The sequence below is a fragment of the Grampus griseus genome (assembly GCF_964374135.1).
Source record: "Grampus griseus genome assembly, chromosome: 13".
Classification (NCBI taxonomy): Eukaryota; Metazoa; Chordata; class Mammalia; order Artiodactyla; family Delphinidae; genus Grampus; species Grampus griseus.
The window spans coordinates 57402099-57422016 of record NC_139007.1 but is presented as its reverse complement, the minus strand read 5'-3'; the positions used below and the strand labels follow the sequence as shown (position 1 = coordinate 57422016).

General features: G+C 37.7%; 1 protein-coding gene across 12 annotated transcripts in view; it reads left to right on the top strand.

Annotated features, from left to right (window-relative positions):
- EPB41L2 (erythrocyte membrane protein band 4.1 like 2) overlaps positions 1-19918 on the top strand; it is a 214776-nt gene that overhangs the window by 164059 nt on the left and 30799 nt on the right. For 7 of the 12 annotated variants that reach the window (XM_082668532.1, XM_082668527.1, XM_082668533.1 and 4 more), the window contains 6 exons: positions 3086-3258; positions 7754-7926; positions 12162-12197; positions 12449-12511; positions 14441-14587; positions 15936-16040. In XM_082668532.1, coding sequence (XP_082524658.1) covers positions 3086-3258; positions 7754-7926; positions 12162-12197; positions 12449-12511; positions 14441-14587; positions 15936-16040 — 697 coding nt within the window. Of the gene's footprint in view, positions 1-3085; positions 3259-7753; positions 7927-12161; positions 12198-12448; positions 12512-14440; positions 14588-15935; positions 16041-19597; positions 19766-19918 lie in introns of all 12 variants that reach the window. The other 5 variants (XM_082668530.1, XM_082668537.1, XM_082668538.1 and 2 more) reach the window with 5 other exon arrangements.

Sequence of the window (19918 nt, the reverse complement as noted above, 5' to 3'; positions counted from 1 at the left end):
GGTGGTAATGATAATAGTGCCTATATTACAGGGTTGTTTTGAAAACTAAATGATATAGCTCACGTGAAACAAACTTAGAACCATTTCTGGTATGAAATAATGTTTATCATTATCATCATTATTCTTAGTTTTGTAGCATAGTGTGCTATTTATTTTCAAAACTGCTCTAATATACTCATTTCAGAGGAGTCATATTACCATTGACTTAAATCACCAAAAAGATTCTTTTAGAGAGAACTCATAAATGTTTGTGGTCAACACTTTTTTGTTTTGGTACTAGTTTCTGTTTAATTGTAGCTTAATTGCTTAAGGATTTCTTTGTGATCAGAAAATTAATCTGTAATCTGATACTTTGTGTATGTGGTCACCAGTGCCAGTTGGGCAAGAAAGCACTTTATCTCAGTTTGACATAAACAGAATAAAAATCCTCTAGTTAATGATTTTCCCTCTTTTGCATTATGACTTAAATCTGCCTTTAAAATATTTTCCTTGCACTTCTTGGATTTATATTTTTTTTAAACTGGAAGTAAGAGAAAATCCTCATATGGAGCTGCTCATTCTGGGAAGATGTGGCCTTTGGTTGAGATATAGTCAACTGAAGTGTACCTGCAGAAGGGTAGCAGATAACCCAGTCTCGCTCTCCTGTTTGCCTCTAGTCTTTTTTTTTTTCTTTTAAATAATTTTATTTTATTGTGGCAAGATCACTTAACAAATTTTAAATGTATAATATATTATTATTGACTGTAGGTACAGTGTTGTATAGCAGCTTTCTAGAGCTTATTTATCTTATTTAATTGAAATTTTTTGCCTGGTGATTAACAACTCCCCGTCGTACCCTCCCTCCAGCCCCTGGTAACCACCATTCCAGTCATTGATTCTGTGAATTTTGACTCTTTTGGATACATCATATAGGTAGAATTATGTAGTACTTGGCTTTCTGTGTCTGGCTTGTTTCACTTAGCGTAATGTTCTCAAGGTCTCTCCTTGAGATGGGCCATTCCATCTCAAGGATGTTACATTCCAGAATGTAACAGGTCCATTCTGTTACATACTGCAGAATATCCTTCTTTTTTAAAGGCTGAATAGTATTCCATTGTATGTATATCCTGTATTTCCTTTATTCATTCATTTGTAGATGGATGGTGAGGTTGTTTCCATATCTTAGTTATTGTGACTCGTGGTATAATGAACATGGGAATGCTAATATCTCTTTGAGATCCTGATTTCAGATCTTTTGGAAAAAAACCCAGATGTGGAACTGATGGCTCATGTGGTGGTTCTATTTTGAATTTTTTGAGGAGCCTCCTTACTGTCTCACATAGCTTCTGTACCATTTTGTATTCCCACCAATAGTATGCAGGGGTCTCAGTTTCTCCACATTCTCGCCAGCACTTGTTGTCTTTTGTTTAGTTTTTAAAATTTTGTGGAGGAGGGGGTATTTCCTTTTGGGTCATGATGCATGTTTCTCCTGTGAGATATTTTTTAGAAATGTCTCTTTTTGTCCACTTGTTGATCTCCCAGTACCTACAGGGCATGCTTCATGAATGCATGATAAAATAAATGTGATTTAGCCAACTTGTTTTTCAAGGAGAATGAGCATTTCTTAATTACTGCACTGATAAGCTTGCCAATGACCCTTTTTTCTATACATCATTGCTTTCTTACACGGCATTCTTAGACCATAGCTAGCTGGATTGCAAGGTAGGGAAACCCACCATATTCAGTCCATCAGGAGACAGTGCATGGTAAATGACCACATTTCTCACCCTGCCCCTGGTGCTCGTTATGAGTGTGCCGAGACATTTAATCTTTCAGCGTCCCAGGTTCATTCACTGTTAGAGAAAGAGATTACAGAGCACAGACGAGAGTTAATTTCTGGTCTAAATGTCTAGTATTCCGGCTTTCTAATTTAAGAATATAGAGCTTTTTCCAAAGTACAGTTTGAGGCACTGACGTCTTCAGATTATGCTTTCTCAGCAACATCATCTCTGTCTCCTTTGAAAATCTATTGGCAGAAAATGGAAGTTTTCAAGGAACACTTCTGCTAGCCTCTATGACAAGACTAAAGCCAAGAGCGTATTAGTTCTTTTTACATCAGTCTCATTCTAACACGTTGTTTTCCTGGGTTGATACGATGGAGAATCCTGAACTGATGGGGGAGCACCTCTTGTATTACCATGTAGCTTTACCTTGACTTGAATCTCTTTTCATTGCTCGTTAAGCAGAAGGTTCCTAAAAGTTGAGCAGAAATGCTAGTAATACTTGGAACGGTAAAGAACTCTTTAAGAAACCACTCTTTGGATAATGATAGGAAAAATTTTGGTGGAGTTCTCCATATTCTGGAATTGTCAACTGCAGTCTTCTTATTTAATACATTCTCTAAGAGCTCTGGGATTATCTTTTTTGTTAAGATGTTTTGCCAGCTCTTCATCAGGCAGTGAAGGCAAGATAAGTTCAGTTGTATACCAGACAAGATTGGCTCACTTACTGAAACCGTGCTTTCACATAAGTCTGGAAGTACTTGCCATCAGGAGTTGTACTTCATTCATTACGGACCTGGGGTTTAAGCAGGAGAATTGTGCTGGCAAGAAAGGGTGTTCGTCATCCCTACAGATCCACTGTGCGGTGTTCTTCATGGGACAGCGTCACTTGATGGGACAGATTCCTGAGTTAGATGTTCTTTCCCAGAGAAATAGACATAAATATTAAGAATTACTAATGGCAATGGATTGCTGCTTGGCACTTCTGGCTTGGAGCAAGAATTCAGACATATGTGTTTATATAAATGATTTAAGTTAATACAAATAAATAACCTTTGATATACACTGAAAACAGCTGCGTTTTTGCTCTGGTTGAGGAAAACATTATTCATGAATATGTGAATGAGGATTTATTCATCTTATCATTGTCATAAAGCTCTGTATATAGGAGGGTTTATAAATAATGTTGATTTTTATTAGGAAGTTTAGGCAGCATTTTTTGGACCAAATAATCATACTTAATGAAATGAGATATTAAAATATATAGTTTCAAAGTTAAAAAAAAAATCCATAAAGTCTAATTTTGTTCCCTTTTTCCACCACAGGCTCGTGTCTCCAGAGCAGCCACCAAAGGCCAAGTTCCTGACCTTGGGGTCCAAGTTCCGCTACAGTGGCCGTACCCAAGCGCAGACCCGCCAGGCCAGCACCCTCATTGATAGGCCGGCACCGCACTTTGAACGCACTTCTAGTAAGCGGGTCTCCAGGAGCCTAGATGGAGGTAAACACACTTATTAGGATTCTGGATTCCATTAATCTTTCTCTAATCCAGTGGGATCAGAAAATGTTGATCTACTTATTAATAAGATCCCCAGAAATACCCTAGAGGGAGAACCATTCTTTTTTCCTGAGTAAATAAAATACTGTTACTTACACTCATAAGAAAATAATTTTATAGTGTTTTGAAGTTGTCATTCTGAACGTAAATTTTCTTGGCACTGTAAATACACACAAATATCAGTTGAGTTCTTGTCGATGAGATGTTGGACAGATGTTTTTACTGGTCTGACTTAATCGTGATATATGTTATGTGACTTAATTTCTTGAACTTGTTAAGTAATGGCAAACATGTAATTCCAAGGGGTTTTGGTGTGATAGCATATATAGAACTTTTATTCAAAGGAACGTAAAACATCCATTGCATCATCACATTTTTGAATTTAAAAACCCTTACTAAAGCTTAACAGACATTCTAGCATACCGGAAACCATTCACAGCTTCCAAGGATTAGTTTAAATACAGTGCTTAACAAAAAGGAAATATAGTGTGTTCATCTGTTCTTACATCCAAGGGGAGACATGTATAACTTTTTTCTATTAGAATTCTCATTTAGCTACATATATGTAGTTTTTAAATAAATTACACATGGAAATAAATTGATGTTGCTTCCCTTCATTTTATATATATATCTTATTACCTGTCTAATTTTGGGTTAATAGCAGATTTCCTATAAAAGAGCTGAGGTTAATTTTATATTAGAATGCTTTAAAATTTTTTTTTCTTTCTACCTAATAGCAAGTAATTGGTATGGATACCTTTCTACCAGAAGTAGTTCTCCAACATTTTTTGGCTGATGAATCTCAAAACATATACACAAAAGTAGTAATGCTAAATTGGAAATTTTCTATTTTACTACTGTTTATCAGCAAAAACCTGGTTTTGATTGTTATTACTGATATCTTTCTGAAATACGAACTTGAACAACTTATGTTTCAAATAATCAGCTGAACTGAACAGATTGCATATGCTAATAGATAAAAAATCTTCTCTCAGTAGTGAAGAATTGACACTCCTTGGCCTTGATCTATTTTTCCTGGAATAAACTTAGAAAACAGATCCAGCCAGACACACAGATACTTCCCAAGTTTTGTTGGTGGGCATTTTGGTACATATAGTTATTGAATCTTGCTTCTGGAGAATCTTTCATATAGTTTTATGAGACCACAGAAAAAAATGTGCAACAGAATCATAAATTGTGGTTCAAATAAATGTCCACGTTCCCAAATGCAGTGATTTAAATTTAGTGAATTAGTACTGTGTGATAGTTGTCAGAGTATCTTTTAGCTCATCAACAACTGAGTACTTTTTCCAAGTAAATCCAAAAAATGTGCCCGGTTATGTAAATATTTCACAAGTCTTGCCCCTTGTCACAGAGAATTTATACAAGTGCTGAATAAATGTGATCAGTGTCATTTAATGCCTGAGAGAAATCATTCCTCTTTCTGGAACACTGTCCTTTTTAGCCTTTGTTTTAAACTATGAGGTTTTTATAACTCTCATGTTGCGAATTTTAGGGCTTAAAAAGAGCAGTAAACTACTGCTTTTTCTTTGAGGTATATAAACTGTGCTCAAGGAAGCCCACCATCTTGTATGCACAGTTAGCGCAGAGGGTTATAGTGGGTCCGTATCTGAAAACAATGATTTTCACAAGTAAAAGCAACAAACATGGCACAGTAATCCATTATTTTTCCTTTTGTGTTTTGGACACTGTAATTCATCAGATGGGCCAGCCATTCAAAAGGATTATTGTGTTGTTGTGAGAAATAGGAGGCTTTTCATGCCAATACATGACCAGACAGGGAACTATTTGGATAGAGCTTATGTTCTTTTATTCCCCCAGAGCAAAGCTAGGCTGTAACCTGGTACTGAGCTCTATTTTCCCCACCACACCATCCATATACCTTTTGTTGTTGTTGTTGATATGTGTTATGTTTTCTTTCTCCTGTTTTTAAACAGGCTATTTAAATACATAAATATTCTTCACTTTAAGATTTGACAAGTTAAGTCTTTTAGTGATTATGTAGAAAGTAAAAATCAATGTGATATCTAAAGATCAAATGTCAAAATAAAAATTAATCTAGGATAGCTATTTTAGAACAGTGAGATTCCAAGATTGCTATTCAAGCCAGAAAGGAGGCAAATCAGTCATTGAGAGCATTAACACCCCAGATGCATGTGAGAGCAGGGGAACTGATGATTTCCTGGAAGTGGAAAGTATAATCGGGCATTACAGATTGGGTCATCAGGGAAGGAAGGCATATCTGAGGAAGAACCATTTCAGTTGAGACTTGAAGGATGAGAAGGAAGCAGCCGTGAGTAGAACAGGAGATAAAGCATTCTGTGGCAGGAGTAGCAGGTCTGAAGATCAAAAGTTTAGGGACAGCTTGATACATTCTAGGAGCAGAAAGAAGGCAAGTGCAGTCAGAACTGACTAGTGATAGGGAGAGGTAGGCTGGGAGCAGGTCACACAGGGCCTTGCAGGTCACATTCTCTTGGTGCCGAACGTGGTTTTTATTCTAGGAAACCATTGAAGGGTGTGTGTTGTACATACATACACATGTGTACACACTTATAGAGGCACATATGTGTACAGTGCTATCTATCTTTAAAAAAAACAAAAATCACTTGATGCCATGTCCAGAACAATTAGAGAGGATGAGAGAGGAAGCTCAGGCCGACTTGTCAGGAATACTCCTGGTGTGAGAGTCCTGGTGGTTTTGTCTCAAATGGTAGTAGACCTATTAGTCATTGGCACCATAGATTCTGTGCCTTGGGCTTATAAGCTTCTCAGGGTTCTACACGGTTTAAGACCTGACAAAAATGATTAGCTGCAAACTGAAATCATTAAGTGTTTAACAAAAGTATTATTGTTAAAAATAAAAATATTGGTCAATATTTTGCCAACTTCATTAGGTAACTTTAAATTGGATATTCATTAAAATTTTGATATCATTACATTTGAAGCCATTTCTAGGTCAGAGTTTCTCATTTTGCAGTAAATCTCTGAGTATGCATGATGGGCGCTTAGAAACCATAATCATAGGTTAAAGAGTTACTCATATACTTTCCAAGGAAAAATTGTTAAAGTCTTTTTAAAAGTTAAAAGCCTAGAAAATAATTATATTTAATGTATGATGTGACTTCATTTTAATGTTTGATATGATTTGTTGTGGGCTTTCCAAAGTATGAGTGTTAAGAGCCGTGAAAGCCTTAAAAGGGACCCGGGTGGTAAAGTAGAGATGGAAGCAAGCGGCCACATTTAGAAATACATCCAAGGGCTCTATTGGACTTGCTGGTTGTTGAGGGGTAAAGGAAGAGACTTCAGGGTATCTGACTTGAGTAACTGGGTGCAAGCATGAGAGTGTATTTGGCAAAAAGTCAAGACTGAGAAGAAGGAAGTTTTGGACAGGGCAGGTGAGGGGTGTGGATTAAGAGGCTTCTAGTAACACATGGATTAGAGGTCTAGGTGTTGCCCAAGTTCAGTATGGTGGGTCACACACAGTCTCTGCCCTCCAAGAGCTTGCAGCCTAAAGTTAAACAGTGGGCTTCCCTAGGGGCATGGGGCCAGAGCAAGCCACACTGTGTCCGGAAAGAACGTTTTATGCTGGTGAAATGACCTCAATGGTTTCTTCTTTGGGGAAGAAACTACAGATGGACAGAGGCTTTTGCGGGTTGCTACTCACTTTGCCTTGTTGAGATTTGAAGCCGTCTTGGATTGATCTACCATATGACAGAAATGTCAACACGATATATGTTCCTGCACATCTGTAGGATAGATGAAGGGAACACATAAGGCCAGATTTGCTAAGGCAGAGGGTTTCTATGTATTAGACTTACTGTAGGTCAGGTTGAGGCATTCAGGAGAGAGGTTAGAAAAAATGAAGAATATTAACATAAACATAGAACTTGATTCTCTAAAATCTACTCTTACTGTCTTGTTGCAGTTTCGACTGGTGTTCTAATTAAAGGTTCCTTTATGGAGGAATTCTGAAAACTTATTGAAGCAAATCATTTTAATAACTAGGTAATTATTTGTTGCAATAGGTAGATTCAGAAATAAGTTCAGGTAAGATTAAAGAGACTCCAGAGAATTAAAATACTGCTCACCTTGTAATTCTGACATAGTACGCTGACTCTGGTGTTTCCTCTGGTCTTAGAGCTCCTTCTACTGGCCAATTCTATGATCAGTGTCTTATCCTTCAAAAATCTGTGACTTGAGAGCTCGGTCTAATTTATTGGGTTACAATTCAGAATACTTATAGAGTTTATTAAAAGTTTAAACATGTGTTTATTTGATACATTATTTTCATGATCAAACAGTGTTCCCATTTCTGTTAATTGTCTATAAGGTGCCTGTTTATCTGGGAAGGCAGGGCGTTCATCAAATTTTATCGCTTAAGTGTCCTAAAGCAATCTGTGTGATCATTCTCAACTAGCTCTGATTGGTGGTGTGGACCGAAGTCTTACGAAGGATTTTCCTGGCCCTGCTGGGGAGGTTTCAGCACGTGGCCCTGGAGCTGTGAGCCCTGCTGTGGTACAAGATGGTGATGGCAGCAGGGACATTAGAAGCCCAGCTAAAACCCCACATGTGCAACTCACTGAAGGAAAGGTATGGTTAATTAGTTGAATACGTGGCTTTAAATGTGTATTTAGACAAGAGGCTGTCTATTGCATTTGTTGTTTCAGAACTCACTTATCTTAAAATCAGCCATTGTATGTTCTGTGTTGATAAAATTTCCCACTTTTCAAGTATGTGTATGCTCTTGCCGGTTTGGACTGAGTCTCTAACCTTCTTCTGGTTGGTGTTCAAAGCAAAATATTTCAGCGTAAATTACCTTAATACAAGCAAGTAATTTATTGATCTCTTGTCCATCCTTATAATCATCCTATTTAATTAAGCCCCCAATTATAAAAGCTGTGATGATTTGAAATTCATATTTGGTTTGTTTCAAGTAAATTTTAATGTGTAGCCTATGTCTTGATTATTTTATTGTAGTATTGACTTGAATTTTTTAAAAGAAGAAAGGTGGTCTTTATGAAAAATACGATTTTTCATTAATAATCTACCACTGATGAAGAAGAAAGTTTTAAGTAATTGTTTTTTGAATACTGAGTGAGAAGATGGTGTGTTGCTTTCAGTCTTCTTTGGTGTGTATACCGTAGTGAACAGAGAAGTAATCTATATTGTGTTTTCAAACTTGCCGGGGTTATTTTATATTACCTTGGGCAAGTATAGTCACTTAGAAGTTGATTTGAAGTGGCTTTGAGTTCTTCAGATCTCTTTTCCATGTCTGCACAAAGCAACTTTTGAATGGGTAACATTGGAAGTAAACATGAAAAAGAAATGAAATCATCCTGTGGATTTATAATGTTTTCAAAATTTTAACTTTGAAAAATTTAAAGATGTGCAACATGAATTTATAAAGAACTTGCTAGATGAGGTAACTGCCAGTGTCTCAGGATTTCCTGCACTGACAGCCCCCAAACCCAGCAGAGAGGAGGGCTCAGGCACCCTGGGGGCCCTGTCTTATGCTACAAGGACAGATGCTTCTGGTAGCACGTGCCATTAGATCCTCTTCATTCCTTTGTTAAAAAATTTGTGAATATTATATTCCACAAAGGATTTGATTAAAAATTAGTTTAGAATAACAGGAATCACAGCAAACAAGGTATCTATCAGTAACTGAAAAGTTGTCAGGATAGGTTATGATTATGCTACCAAGACACCCAGGAGTGGCTACTTACATCAGAAATAGGAGAGCTGAGAATCTCAGAAAGTCTGTGTTCCATTCTGCCTAGATAATGTGATACAAAAGAAAAGTTCTTTTAAATTCCAAGGGAAATTCTGCCTGCTTTTGGTAAACGACTGGCCTTTTCACTAATGCGTTCAGGGTTTGTCAGCGACCAGGTTCAAAAGTAATAATGCTATTTGAGTTGCATAGGATCCGTTTGCAACCAGTTGAAAATTAATAATTAAATCAGCCTATTACCTATAAGTTGTATGTGATAAAAGTAGTCCAGTTTTCCTGTTTTATAAATGGATCATTTAATTCAGTTTCTAATGACACTGTGTTAATACAGTCCTTCTGAGTAAACATTTTCACTAACAACGCACTTCTTCTCTCTTTCTCTCTCTTGCTTTCGGTTCTCCTTTGAATGTATCCGCTGTGTAATTTCACATTCAACCATGGGTTTGCTTTGAGAATAGCTTATTTCCATGTGCCCACCTTCACCACTCATCCGCTGTGCTTCATCTGTTTCCCCACACGTATTGCCAGCCCCTGAAATGGACTTGCTTTCAGACATTTGGGAGGGAGACCCCTTTGGGGAGGCCGATCAGATCACACTAGACAGCTTAGAGCTCCCTTCCCCGGGCGAAACATCAGAGCGGGGGGGTTTGTGATTCTGGCTTGGATCCTCTTGAAGCCCCTCCTGAGACTGACTGTCCTCCCGCCCACGAGAAGCCTCTAAAAGAGGCTGAGCACAAGGGTTCAGAGTTTGGGCGCTTCTTCAGTTTCTGCAGACGCTTTCCACCTCGCTTCCCCTCACTGCTCGATGATGGTGGGTACCTTGCCTTCCCCAGCCTCCCCAAGGCCTGGGTCTCCTTCTTCCCCACCGACATCCAGCACCGTGTTCCCATCACCTCCCCTTTGTTCCTTCCCTCCCTCATCCTCATTTTTGGACTCCTTCTCTCTGCGTCTCAGTCAGTGCCTTTTTCTCTCACCTTTTCCCTTCCTCTGGCTCTATCCCTCTACTATCTGGAGGCAAAAGCTGCTTCCTTGACTGTTTCTTATGACTGTGACTTGAATGACAAAACGGAGGAAGAGAAAGCAGTTGCTGGCTCTCCTACATGAGCTTTAAATCTGTGCGGTCAACCACACTCCACTTCATCTTATACCCTTCGTAATGTAGAGTGTGAACATGTGCATAAATTCCATCACTGGTTAACCTCAAATTAGTATGATCTCTACACTTTCACACACATCCTTTTAGTACATGAGAAATAAGTGTAATTAAACACTTCCCCTCCACTGATATTAATTGACTAGGTCCACACATTCTAAGTTAAGAGCAAAGTTGTAGGATTATTTTATAAATACCTGAACCGTACTAGGCCATAAAAACAAGGAGAGGGGGACCTATGTTGCCCTTAATAATCTGTTTTGGGTCTGTCCATTTTGCAGATAAATGTTAATGCTGTTCCTTTAGGATGGAAACTTTATTTTGATACAGAACTTAGGATGCACTGGACATAACTGTAATCGATATGTATTAGTAGAATTCCTTAGTGTTATTATTTCTCTGGTAGAAAGCCAAGCTTGTTCTTGCATTTTTGAGGATGCATCTGTGACCTTTACTCCTGACATGCATAGGTCTAATCTCAGAAACTCCTTGTCTCCCTATTATTGTAGCTTTTGGAGCCCAGATGAAGTTCAGATAGTTTGTTTTCTTTTTTTAACTCAAAATCATATAAGAGTCACCGTCATGTATTCTGTAAGGAAGATACTATTCTGTTATCTTTTCTCTAACAGATATGTATGAAAAATGAACCATAGTATTTTGAAAATTTAGACCCTGTAGTACTAAGGTTGGACTGGACCTCTTACTGTTCTTTTATTTAAAGTTAGGTGTCTGGTTTCATCCGAGGATTTTTGCCCCAATATAGGGCTACCTCTGCAGTACTAAGCAGTGCTTACATGTGTAGTACTTTTTGATTTGTTTTGCTAAATGTGGTCTGGGGACTTAGTGTCCCATATCCTGTGGTTACTATTAATACGTAAAATAAGTCACAAAATTTAGAGCAAATCTAAAGGAAAATGTGAAGATAATTAGGCATAGTGGGAGAATCCACGATTCCTGAAGGTTACCTGAAGAATGCCAGATCGACATTTTCGAGAATTAAGTGCTGACCAAGGAATTGGAAGATGATTCCTAGCAAATTGTTGAGTGGGTGTGTCTAATTTTTCCCTGCTGATCAAAAGATACTCTGAGTTCCCTGCTTACCTCTCAAAAATGCTTGAATAGTTTAAGAAAAATAAAAGCACTTTTGAACTCTCAGATTTGACACTGTCTATTACAGTAAAGGAGAAAAAGAATATGTATAATCCTGCTATAAATGAACATGTAAAAGTTAAACTCTTTTCCTTTGGTATCCGAACCAATATTTTTCTTTTATGCTATTCCCTTCCATGAGTCAGTAGTCATCAGTATTTATGTTAGTTTGAAATGTACAGGTTAATTCTTCGGGTCATTAGATAACTGTCCAACTATGAAAAAGTATTCTTGCTTAAAGAATTTTATGAAAGAAAAGTGGCTATAAAATATAAGAGTGTTTTTAACTACCCACCATTTTATATGAAAGTAGCAAAATAAACCAGTTTCCCCCCAAGGAAAGAAATCTGTGTTAAAAAACTAAATAATAGGGTGAACATTTGTCCCTGATAGAAAGTGAAAGCCAAAATTTACATCATGACACTTTGCCCTCACCACTAGTTGATTTAGATGTTTCAAGTTAGAACAGATTGAATTATGCCATCTTTACACTCTCATGTTTTCATTCCTGAGTCAAAACATATTAAAAAGCAGCGCATAATCTAGGGACTGAGAAAGAGTGAAGCTTCCATTCTCCATTCCACCTTTGCAAAAGACCATTTCCATCATTTGTGCAACACTGTAGGTGAAGAAAGACCAAAGTGGCTTAATAGTCTGCATCTTCTGAGGGCCAGACAGTAAAGGTTGGTAATGCTGGTTCACCATTTAAGTTCAATACAGCTTCTTTGCACTGATGGTAGCATTTCCACTAATACTCCCCTTCTCTCCGGCTGCTTGCTGGGTGACTTCCAGGCGAAGACGGAAGAGGAGGAAACACAACTGGAGGAGGTGGATATTTCCCCCCCAAAGTTACATACCTGGTAGCTGCTGCCTGCCATTATCATTTGTGCGGGGGGTGGAGCACTTTTAGGGTTTATTTGTGAGTTTTGCTCGCTGTGGCTTTAGGTTCTTAAGATTTTTATTCCTCTTTTATTTTAATGTCTTAGACTATCCAACTCTGAGTCATTTCTGGTGCTTGCTGATTGATACACTTATGTTTATTTGCCTTTTCCCCCCCTGTGTGTGATTTAATTTCACAGAAAAATTCCTTGAGAGTAGAAGGGGATAATATTTATGTCAGACATAGCAATTTAATGTTGGAGGTTTGTATAATTTAAGAAAACAACTCTGTCCTAATGGCTGCCAGGCTGCTGTGAACGGGGGGTCACGCACAGGCTGGCTGGCACCTTTCAAGCACAGTGCACGAAATGCATGGGGGAAGTTCACCTTGGGAGTGCATGTTACCAGTCCAGCTTTGTTCTTCTAAAGTGGCTTAGGTAGGAATATATCTACTATAAGTTCTCAAAGTGACAACTGGGAAAAAAAAAATTCTGTGTAATCAAATGAATAAACTTTTTATTCATTAATCTTGAAGTTCTGCAAGTAAACCTATTTTCTCCTAATGGGTTATCTCCAGGGTTTAGAGTCTGAAGTAACATGATCCCATCCTTAATGCACGTTCACCAGAACAAATATTTGTTGATCTGGCATTAAGTCATTTGGCCCTGTGTCCACAATTTTTTTTTTTTTTTTTGATGGTGCGAGAGAGTGCCAAAATCCATGCAATTAGGAATGTGGTCCACTTAAAATCTTCCATTTGGGAGTATGCTAATTAATGGGTTTGTTTTGATTAAAAAGAAAGAATAAATGAAAGAAAGTAAGAAAGAAAAGAGGAGGAAAAAAAAACCTAGCCACCCAATTAGGAATGTAAAATGTATTGTATTCCCCGTGTCACACGAGAACGGTTTTTTGTTTCTTTTTCCCCCTTCTTTTTGGGTAGTACATGGCAGTGTATTCAGTGGAGAACTGCAATCCTCAGTAATTTGACTAATCTGTTCGGTTGCTTTCAGCAGCTTTGATAACTGTTGGAAATGTATTTTTGCATAACTTACTAAAATGCTCTGAAGTGTAATACATAACATTGCTTTGAACAAGTGCAAGAAATGTGCCTGATCTCAAGCCACAGTCATTTTTCCATGCCATGCAAAGATTTTTAGATTTTCATGAGATTTTGCAAATGGCGATAGCAGCTCATAGATGAGCTACTATGCTTGTGCATGCATATGGAATATCTAATTTAATCAGATGCATGACCTGTTTCTCTGGGAGTAGTGGGATTGAAAGCTATAATCCACAGGTGGCCCCATGATTTTTGAAATACAAGAAAACATTTAAAATTCAGTTAAAACTGTTTTCTGAATACTGCCTTTTATTTCCACAAATATCATTTCTCAGGGCCAATCTAAAAAATCCCACAAGTGACATTTGTCAGGGCCTATTTCAGTGAAAATTGACCTGGTAGTTTTCCTCGCATCTTTTTATAAGGACTGTTTGGTATGTGGGTGGCTTTTGTGCTTGGCAAGTACGTGAAACCAATACGACGTTCATTTATTTTAGAGAAAGGCCAAACAGAAGCAGCCTCTGGAAGCTGTTCCGTTTATTCCATAAGGATTAAAAACCATTGCTGAATTTCCTGAAAAAAGCCAACCGTTGGTCCCCCTACCCCCCTTTTTTGGGATGATCCTGAACTGGATTCCTGTCAGGCCAAATGGGCTCTGAGTCCACCTTTCTCTATTTTCACTTGCTTCGTTATATTACAGAGTGCAACTCTAGTAGTAACCCTAATCAGAAAGGTAAATTTGCAGGAACAAAGTCATGGGCTGCATTTCAAATCCAACTATTAGAAAGAAGGGTTATTGGCCATGTTGAGTATTAGTTCCATAGCCTCCTTCTACTGATTTCTTAAACAATTCTAAACAGAGAAGAAGTCAGAACCCTTTAAGACAGGAATCATAAAAAAAAATGCACATTGGTTTTATTTTCAAATTTGGACAAACTCATATTCCTAGGTGATGATATGGCTTTTGAGACTTGGCATTTTTCTTGCTTTACTATGTTTTTTTAATCATAAGTTTACTTTGTCTTATTTTTTGGTTTCATTTTTTATTTTTATCCTATTGGGTTTTTTTTTTTGTTTTTTGTGTTTTTTTCCTTTTGGATTTTTTCCCCTTTATTACGTTACATATTGCTAGGACCTGGATAAGGCCCAGGAAGAAATACTGAAACACCAGGCTAGCATTAGTGAACTCAAGCGCAATTTTATGGAATCCACACCCGAACCACGCCCTAATGAATGGGAAAAACGACGTATCACACCTCTGTCCCTACAGACACAAGGGGTATGTCACTAGCTATTTGTTGGCTGTATGTCTCAATCCAGCTGTTCAGTAAAACTTAGGTTGCTAATCTATTATGTTGATTCTCAAGACGTTACAAAATGTTCCCTTTTTTTAAAAAAATGTAACTGCTAATAATTTTTAAAATACTAAATATTTATTAATAATGTGTAATACTTATTGACGTAGTTCTTGGGTAAATTGTATGGGTTTCGAAATACCTTTAGAATAGTTTCACTATTTTACTCAAGTAAATTGGTAGTGATGAATTATTACATAGGGCGACCTAGAAACTGATGTATATTGTATTTAGTAAGTTAATTATTGACTTCTGAAATAAGAGAGTTTGTTTAATAATTAAAGAATTAGTGATTAAAGGGATGTAGGAATGTAGACCATATTTAGAATGGTTTAAGGTAATTACTGTGAAGATAAAGAGCTAAATTTAGCTTTAAAGACTGATGAGCCCTGTTGAAAACTTGTAAAATGTTAATTATACAACTTAATACTGAAACTTCTTAGTAATGAAACGTAGATTAGTACTTCAAGGACATTTTCATCCATAACATCTCTCCAAACTCATTCTTTTTCTTTCCATGGTTTATTTCTCTCCGCCACCACTATAAGCATTGCCTTTAGAATATGTTCTCAAAATATTTCTTCATTCTCATCTATATCTGTTCTTTTTGATGCTCCAAAATCTCTCCTGTTGTCAACCAAGAACTTCATGGGCTCGTCTATTTTACTTGAGGGAGATAGTGATCATACTATATTTAATATGCAGTTTTAAAAAGTGTGTTCAGGTGTTACCCTACAATTTCCTCTTTCCTCTTTTCCTTTCACCCCTCTCTTCTCCTTAAATTCATTATCTAGTCTGACTTGAATGTTACCAAATTGTAGGCATTTGATTTATATATTCTTAGGCTATTTTTATTCACCTTTTCTTAAAAAGCAAAGCTGTTGGTTACTTTAAATTTCTAAGTTTGTGACAGTGAAAGGAAAACAGCTCTTTAAAGCAGATGAGCAAAAGTGATTGCTAAAAACTGAAAAAGCTTTTGACAATATTAAGATTTAAAACACCATAGCAGGGTCTTCTGAAGTTGTATACAACTTTAATTCTTATTTTCAGCTTTTCTGAAGATATTAATGTCCGTATTTCAGAATCAACTCTAGAGCGTTGTCTTTTCTGGGGAAACAGTGTCTGATGACGTGCTGGGATTGTGTCCTCTCTTTATGTGCCGCTTCATCTGGTTTGTTCCGCTGACCCACACAGTCGTTTTATGTCTGTGTTGCTATAGATGTAATTGTACTTGTCTTATTTGTTGATCATGTCTACTGTTTAAAACAATAGAGCAAAGGAGACCATCTTTTCAAGGATATTTTATCCATGACGGAGAAGCATCAGATGGCGGCCGCATGGACAGTTGAAGAGAAATCAGCCCAGGAGGCAGACAAGGTGTTCACCTTGCATCCTTGGATCTACTCTTGCTTTTTCCCCTCTTCCTTTATTTCTGTCCACAGCCATAAGATACTCCTTTTTCCTTGTGTATCAACCTAAATTTTTTAAAATAAACTTTTGAGTGCTTAAAAAGTAAAATAGAAACATAGGATCATTAGATGAGAAGCACCATATTGCAAAAGTACTTTATTTGAGAATCCACAATTTGAAATGCAGACATCTCAACCGATATAGGTGATAAATGGCCCCTTATTTTGATGGATGTGGCTGGCAGTTGGGAAACCATGATTTCACACGAAAATGCACTGTTTGTACCACGCACACTGTGGTGGTGTTAGAGTAAAGAATTACGTGTGATTTAGGTTACTGTTCTACTAATTGCATTTGGAAACCTTTTGAATTTTTATTTTTTGAGATTTTCAACGGGCTAAAAGATTTTGGTGTATGCAAGCAGCCCCTCGGATCTCTCTGTGCTCCTGCGTATATGAAATATCTGGCATTACTAGGGAAGTTAGCTTTCCGTTGCTTTTACATTGTTATTCTATTTCTAGTGATTTTGCTTAGCCAGCTGGTCAGCTTATTGTTTGTTGGGACTAGAATGCTTAGAGTCTAGTGGAGGAGATAGCAGACATGCAAATTAGTAACTAGAAAATTTGGAGCGCTAAGAAGTGTTAAGGAGATGAAATACTTGTCGAGTTAGAAGGTGATTGGGAAGGCTTGGGAAGAGATAGCATTTGAGTTGAGGCCTTAGTGATGAGAAGGAGGTGGACGTGTGAAGTTTTTTCCATGTGTAAGGAAGAGCAGATGCAGCCCCAAGACAGGAATTAATTTAAAGGACTGAAAGGCCAAATGACAAGGTCTGAGAAAAGTCATAGAGGTCAGACTCCAGATCTTGGCAGGATCTTCAAGAACATATTAACAATTTGGAGTTACATTATAGGAGTGATGGGAAACTATTGGAGAGCTTTAAGCTGAGTAGTGCTATAATCCCACGTCTATGACAAAGACCCCTCTGGTGCTGGTTGAGGAACGGATTATAGGGGATGGGAACGAGAGCACAGATTGGAATAAGGAGGAAGTGTTTCCCTTCCACCAAGTCTGATTTTGTTAGTTGGTAGAGAGTATTACTCATCAGAACATACAGTGGGATGGTGGGGGAGGCAGATTAAGTGGAAGATGAAGCCTTGCGCTAAGAGAATCTGAGATCTGGTTGAGATGAAATATTTCTGGAACACTGCAAATGAGAAACATAACGTCATAAAGCTAAACCAAGTGACATCTTTATATACTTTAAAGGTTAGCTTGAAATCCAAAGCCAATCAGACTCTGCGTGTAAAATGATGACTTTAATATCATATGCTTTGAAATATTACATAGTTTTGAAAATCTGTCCTCCTAGAAGCGAGTCAGATGACATCATTTGATCAATTTAAAGTGATGTCCTTGCAGTAGGAAACTTTGGGATTTTGGTGACAGTGTTTAAAATGATCATTTTTTCTGGATGTCATCGTTTAGGGGAGTGTACAATATAAACCATGTACAATGAAAACCATCCATTCGTTATTGTAGAAGTTAACATTAAAATGATGTTATGTGAAATTTAAATCTGGAATTTATCCACTGTTAAGCTCCTAAACAGTTTATCTACGCTTGAAGTTACTGCTTTTTTCTTATTCTTTTCCTCTCCAGCACATGCAGGAAAATACGTACGTATGTACTTAACACACATATGGACTGTTGTAACTGCAATCATCCATTCACCCAACAAACATTTTTTGACCACCTACACTGTATCCGCCCTGTGCCAAATAACACATCATTGCTATTAGTTGAAAGTTAAGTCTGCTGGAGTGTTTTGACTTTTAACAGAATATCTTTTAAATTTCTGTCTTTGTTACATCTTCATTTTGCTACTTGATTTTTCAGGGTGTCCTGATTATCTTTAAATTGCAGTCCTTAAAAAAATGTAAAATAAAAAATTATGCATAAGAGTATAATTTGACCAAGTTTTCCAAATGTCTGTAATATGTGTTTTATAGATTAAAAAAAAGAACAGTAATAGTTTCTTGTTTAGAAATCAATACATCAAACTTTCAAAATGGTTTCAGTACATTATGAATAATTTTGAGAGTAGAGCAGAAAATTGGAAACCAAATCATTTAGTCTTTAATAGGCAAATAACTATTGTATATCCTCTTATGTATTGTGAGAATTATGACACACTTGAACTTGTATAAAATATGAGTTTATATTTTATATAGAAACTCCTGAGTCTAGTAGAGATTACATACACTGGACTTTTAAGGTAATTTTGGAGATATTTTATTGAATAATTAGATGCATGGCACTTATTTTAACTCTCCAGTGATCTCTGACCGGCTAGGACACCATCTCCACCCACCAGACCCTAGGGATGATGTAATTATTGGAGATTGTAATTAAGCTGAAATTGTCCAGAAGCTTATTTTCTCTCCTGAGTACTGTGCTTACGCACCTCGCCTTCCTCATCTGGTCGTACCTTCCCTTCACCCCAGTTAGTGCACTGTCCCAAGGGGCATCCCAGAATGCCATTCAGTTATTCATTCATTTATCTATCTTTAAGATCTCTGAGCAGTGGGTTTTATTAGGAAGTATTCTGGCACACATCTGACGTGAGGGGGAGCTTCATGGTGACTCTTAACCATTGGCATTCTAGGTACCTGGGATAGTCCCCAGCTTACCTGTTGTGCCCTCAGGCAGATTAAGGACTGTCATTTAAGGGCCAGAAATAGGAAGATTAAATTCGCCTTAATAGCCTTTCAGGGATAGATGATTTTCACATTGCTCAGAGTTTCCCCCTCTGAGTTTGTCTTCCTGTTTAGAGTTTTTTTTTCTTTACCTGTTTCTTGTTGAAAAAAAAAAAAAAAGATACTGTTTCTTCATTCCATGGCATATTTAGCATGTCTGAGGGAATTTCAGTGGGTTACCGTCAAAGCGCTTTCCGTGCAGACAGAGTGGTATGGGGCAGGGGAGAGGTCGTAGGAGCTGAAGTGGTTAGTGAAGGCCATACACAAAACGTGGAATATTAAGTGGACCTCAGAGATGACAAGATTGGTAAGGCCCAGAGTGCCTGGGGAAGGGCATTGGAGGCAAGGGGTTAGGGACACCCAAGCTCTAACACAGAAACAAGTGTAGCAAGTGCAGGGGCCACCGAAGAGGCTGTTCTATGCAGAAAGGCCCGCGCCGAGAAGCTCCCTCGAGAATATACAGAGCAGCGTTTGACGGATGAGTGGGTTGGTCATGCTCAGCTTGTGATAAAGTTTCAGTGAGACACTAAAGAGTTTTAGCTTGTTTCTGTAGGTTAGAGCTATCAACGATTCTCAAGCAGGGTGGAAAGCTGTCATTCAGGCCAGTGGCCACAGACGCCTGCTGCAGAATCTTTTAGAATCCTTGCCTTTCTTTCAGTTTATGCTGCTCTGTGATTCTTCCTTGCGTAACCTTTCCTTTCAATAGATCACTGCTGTCTGTTCTGACTTATTGTTAACTCTTTGCTCTTCCTTTTCTGACCTCTCTAGAGCCTAGAAGAGGAGATAACATCAATTTTGTTTAGTGAAAAGGGCTTTTCTGATAGCGTGAAAGCCTCCTTCACCTCAGCCACCACTTGGACAGCAGAGGGCACTGTTGTGAACTCTAGTGCGCCTTCTGAAAAGCTTTCTTCCTCGCCCTTCTCACAGTTGCCTGAGGTGCATTTTACTTTGTTTCCCCTGTTTTTAAAAGCCACGTATAAGAGTGATTTTTATTTTTTGAGTATTAAGGAACCCCTTCCTCCAGTTCTTTCACTGGTGCAATTAACTCTTCCTGGGAGAAACATTCAAGAAATAATGACAGAATTTGGA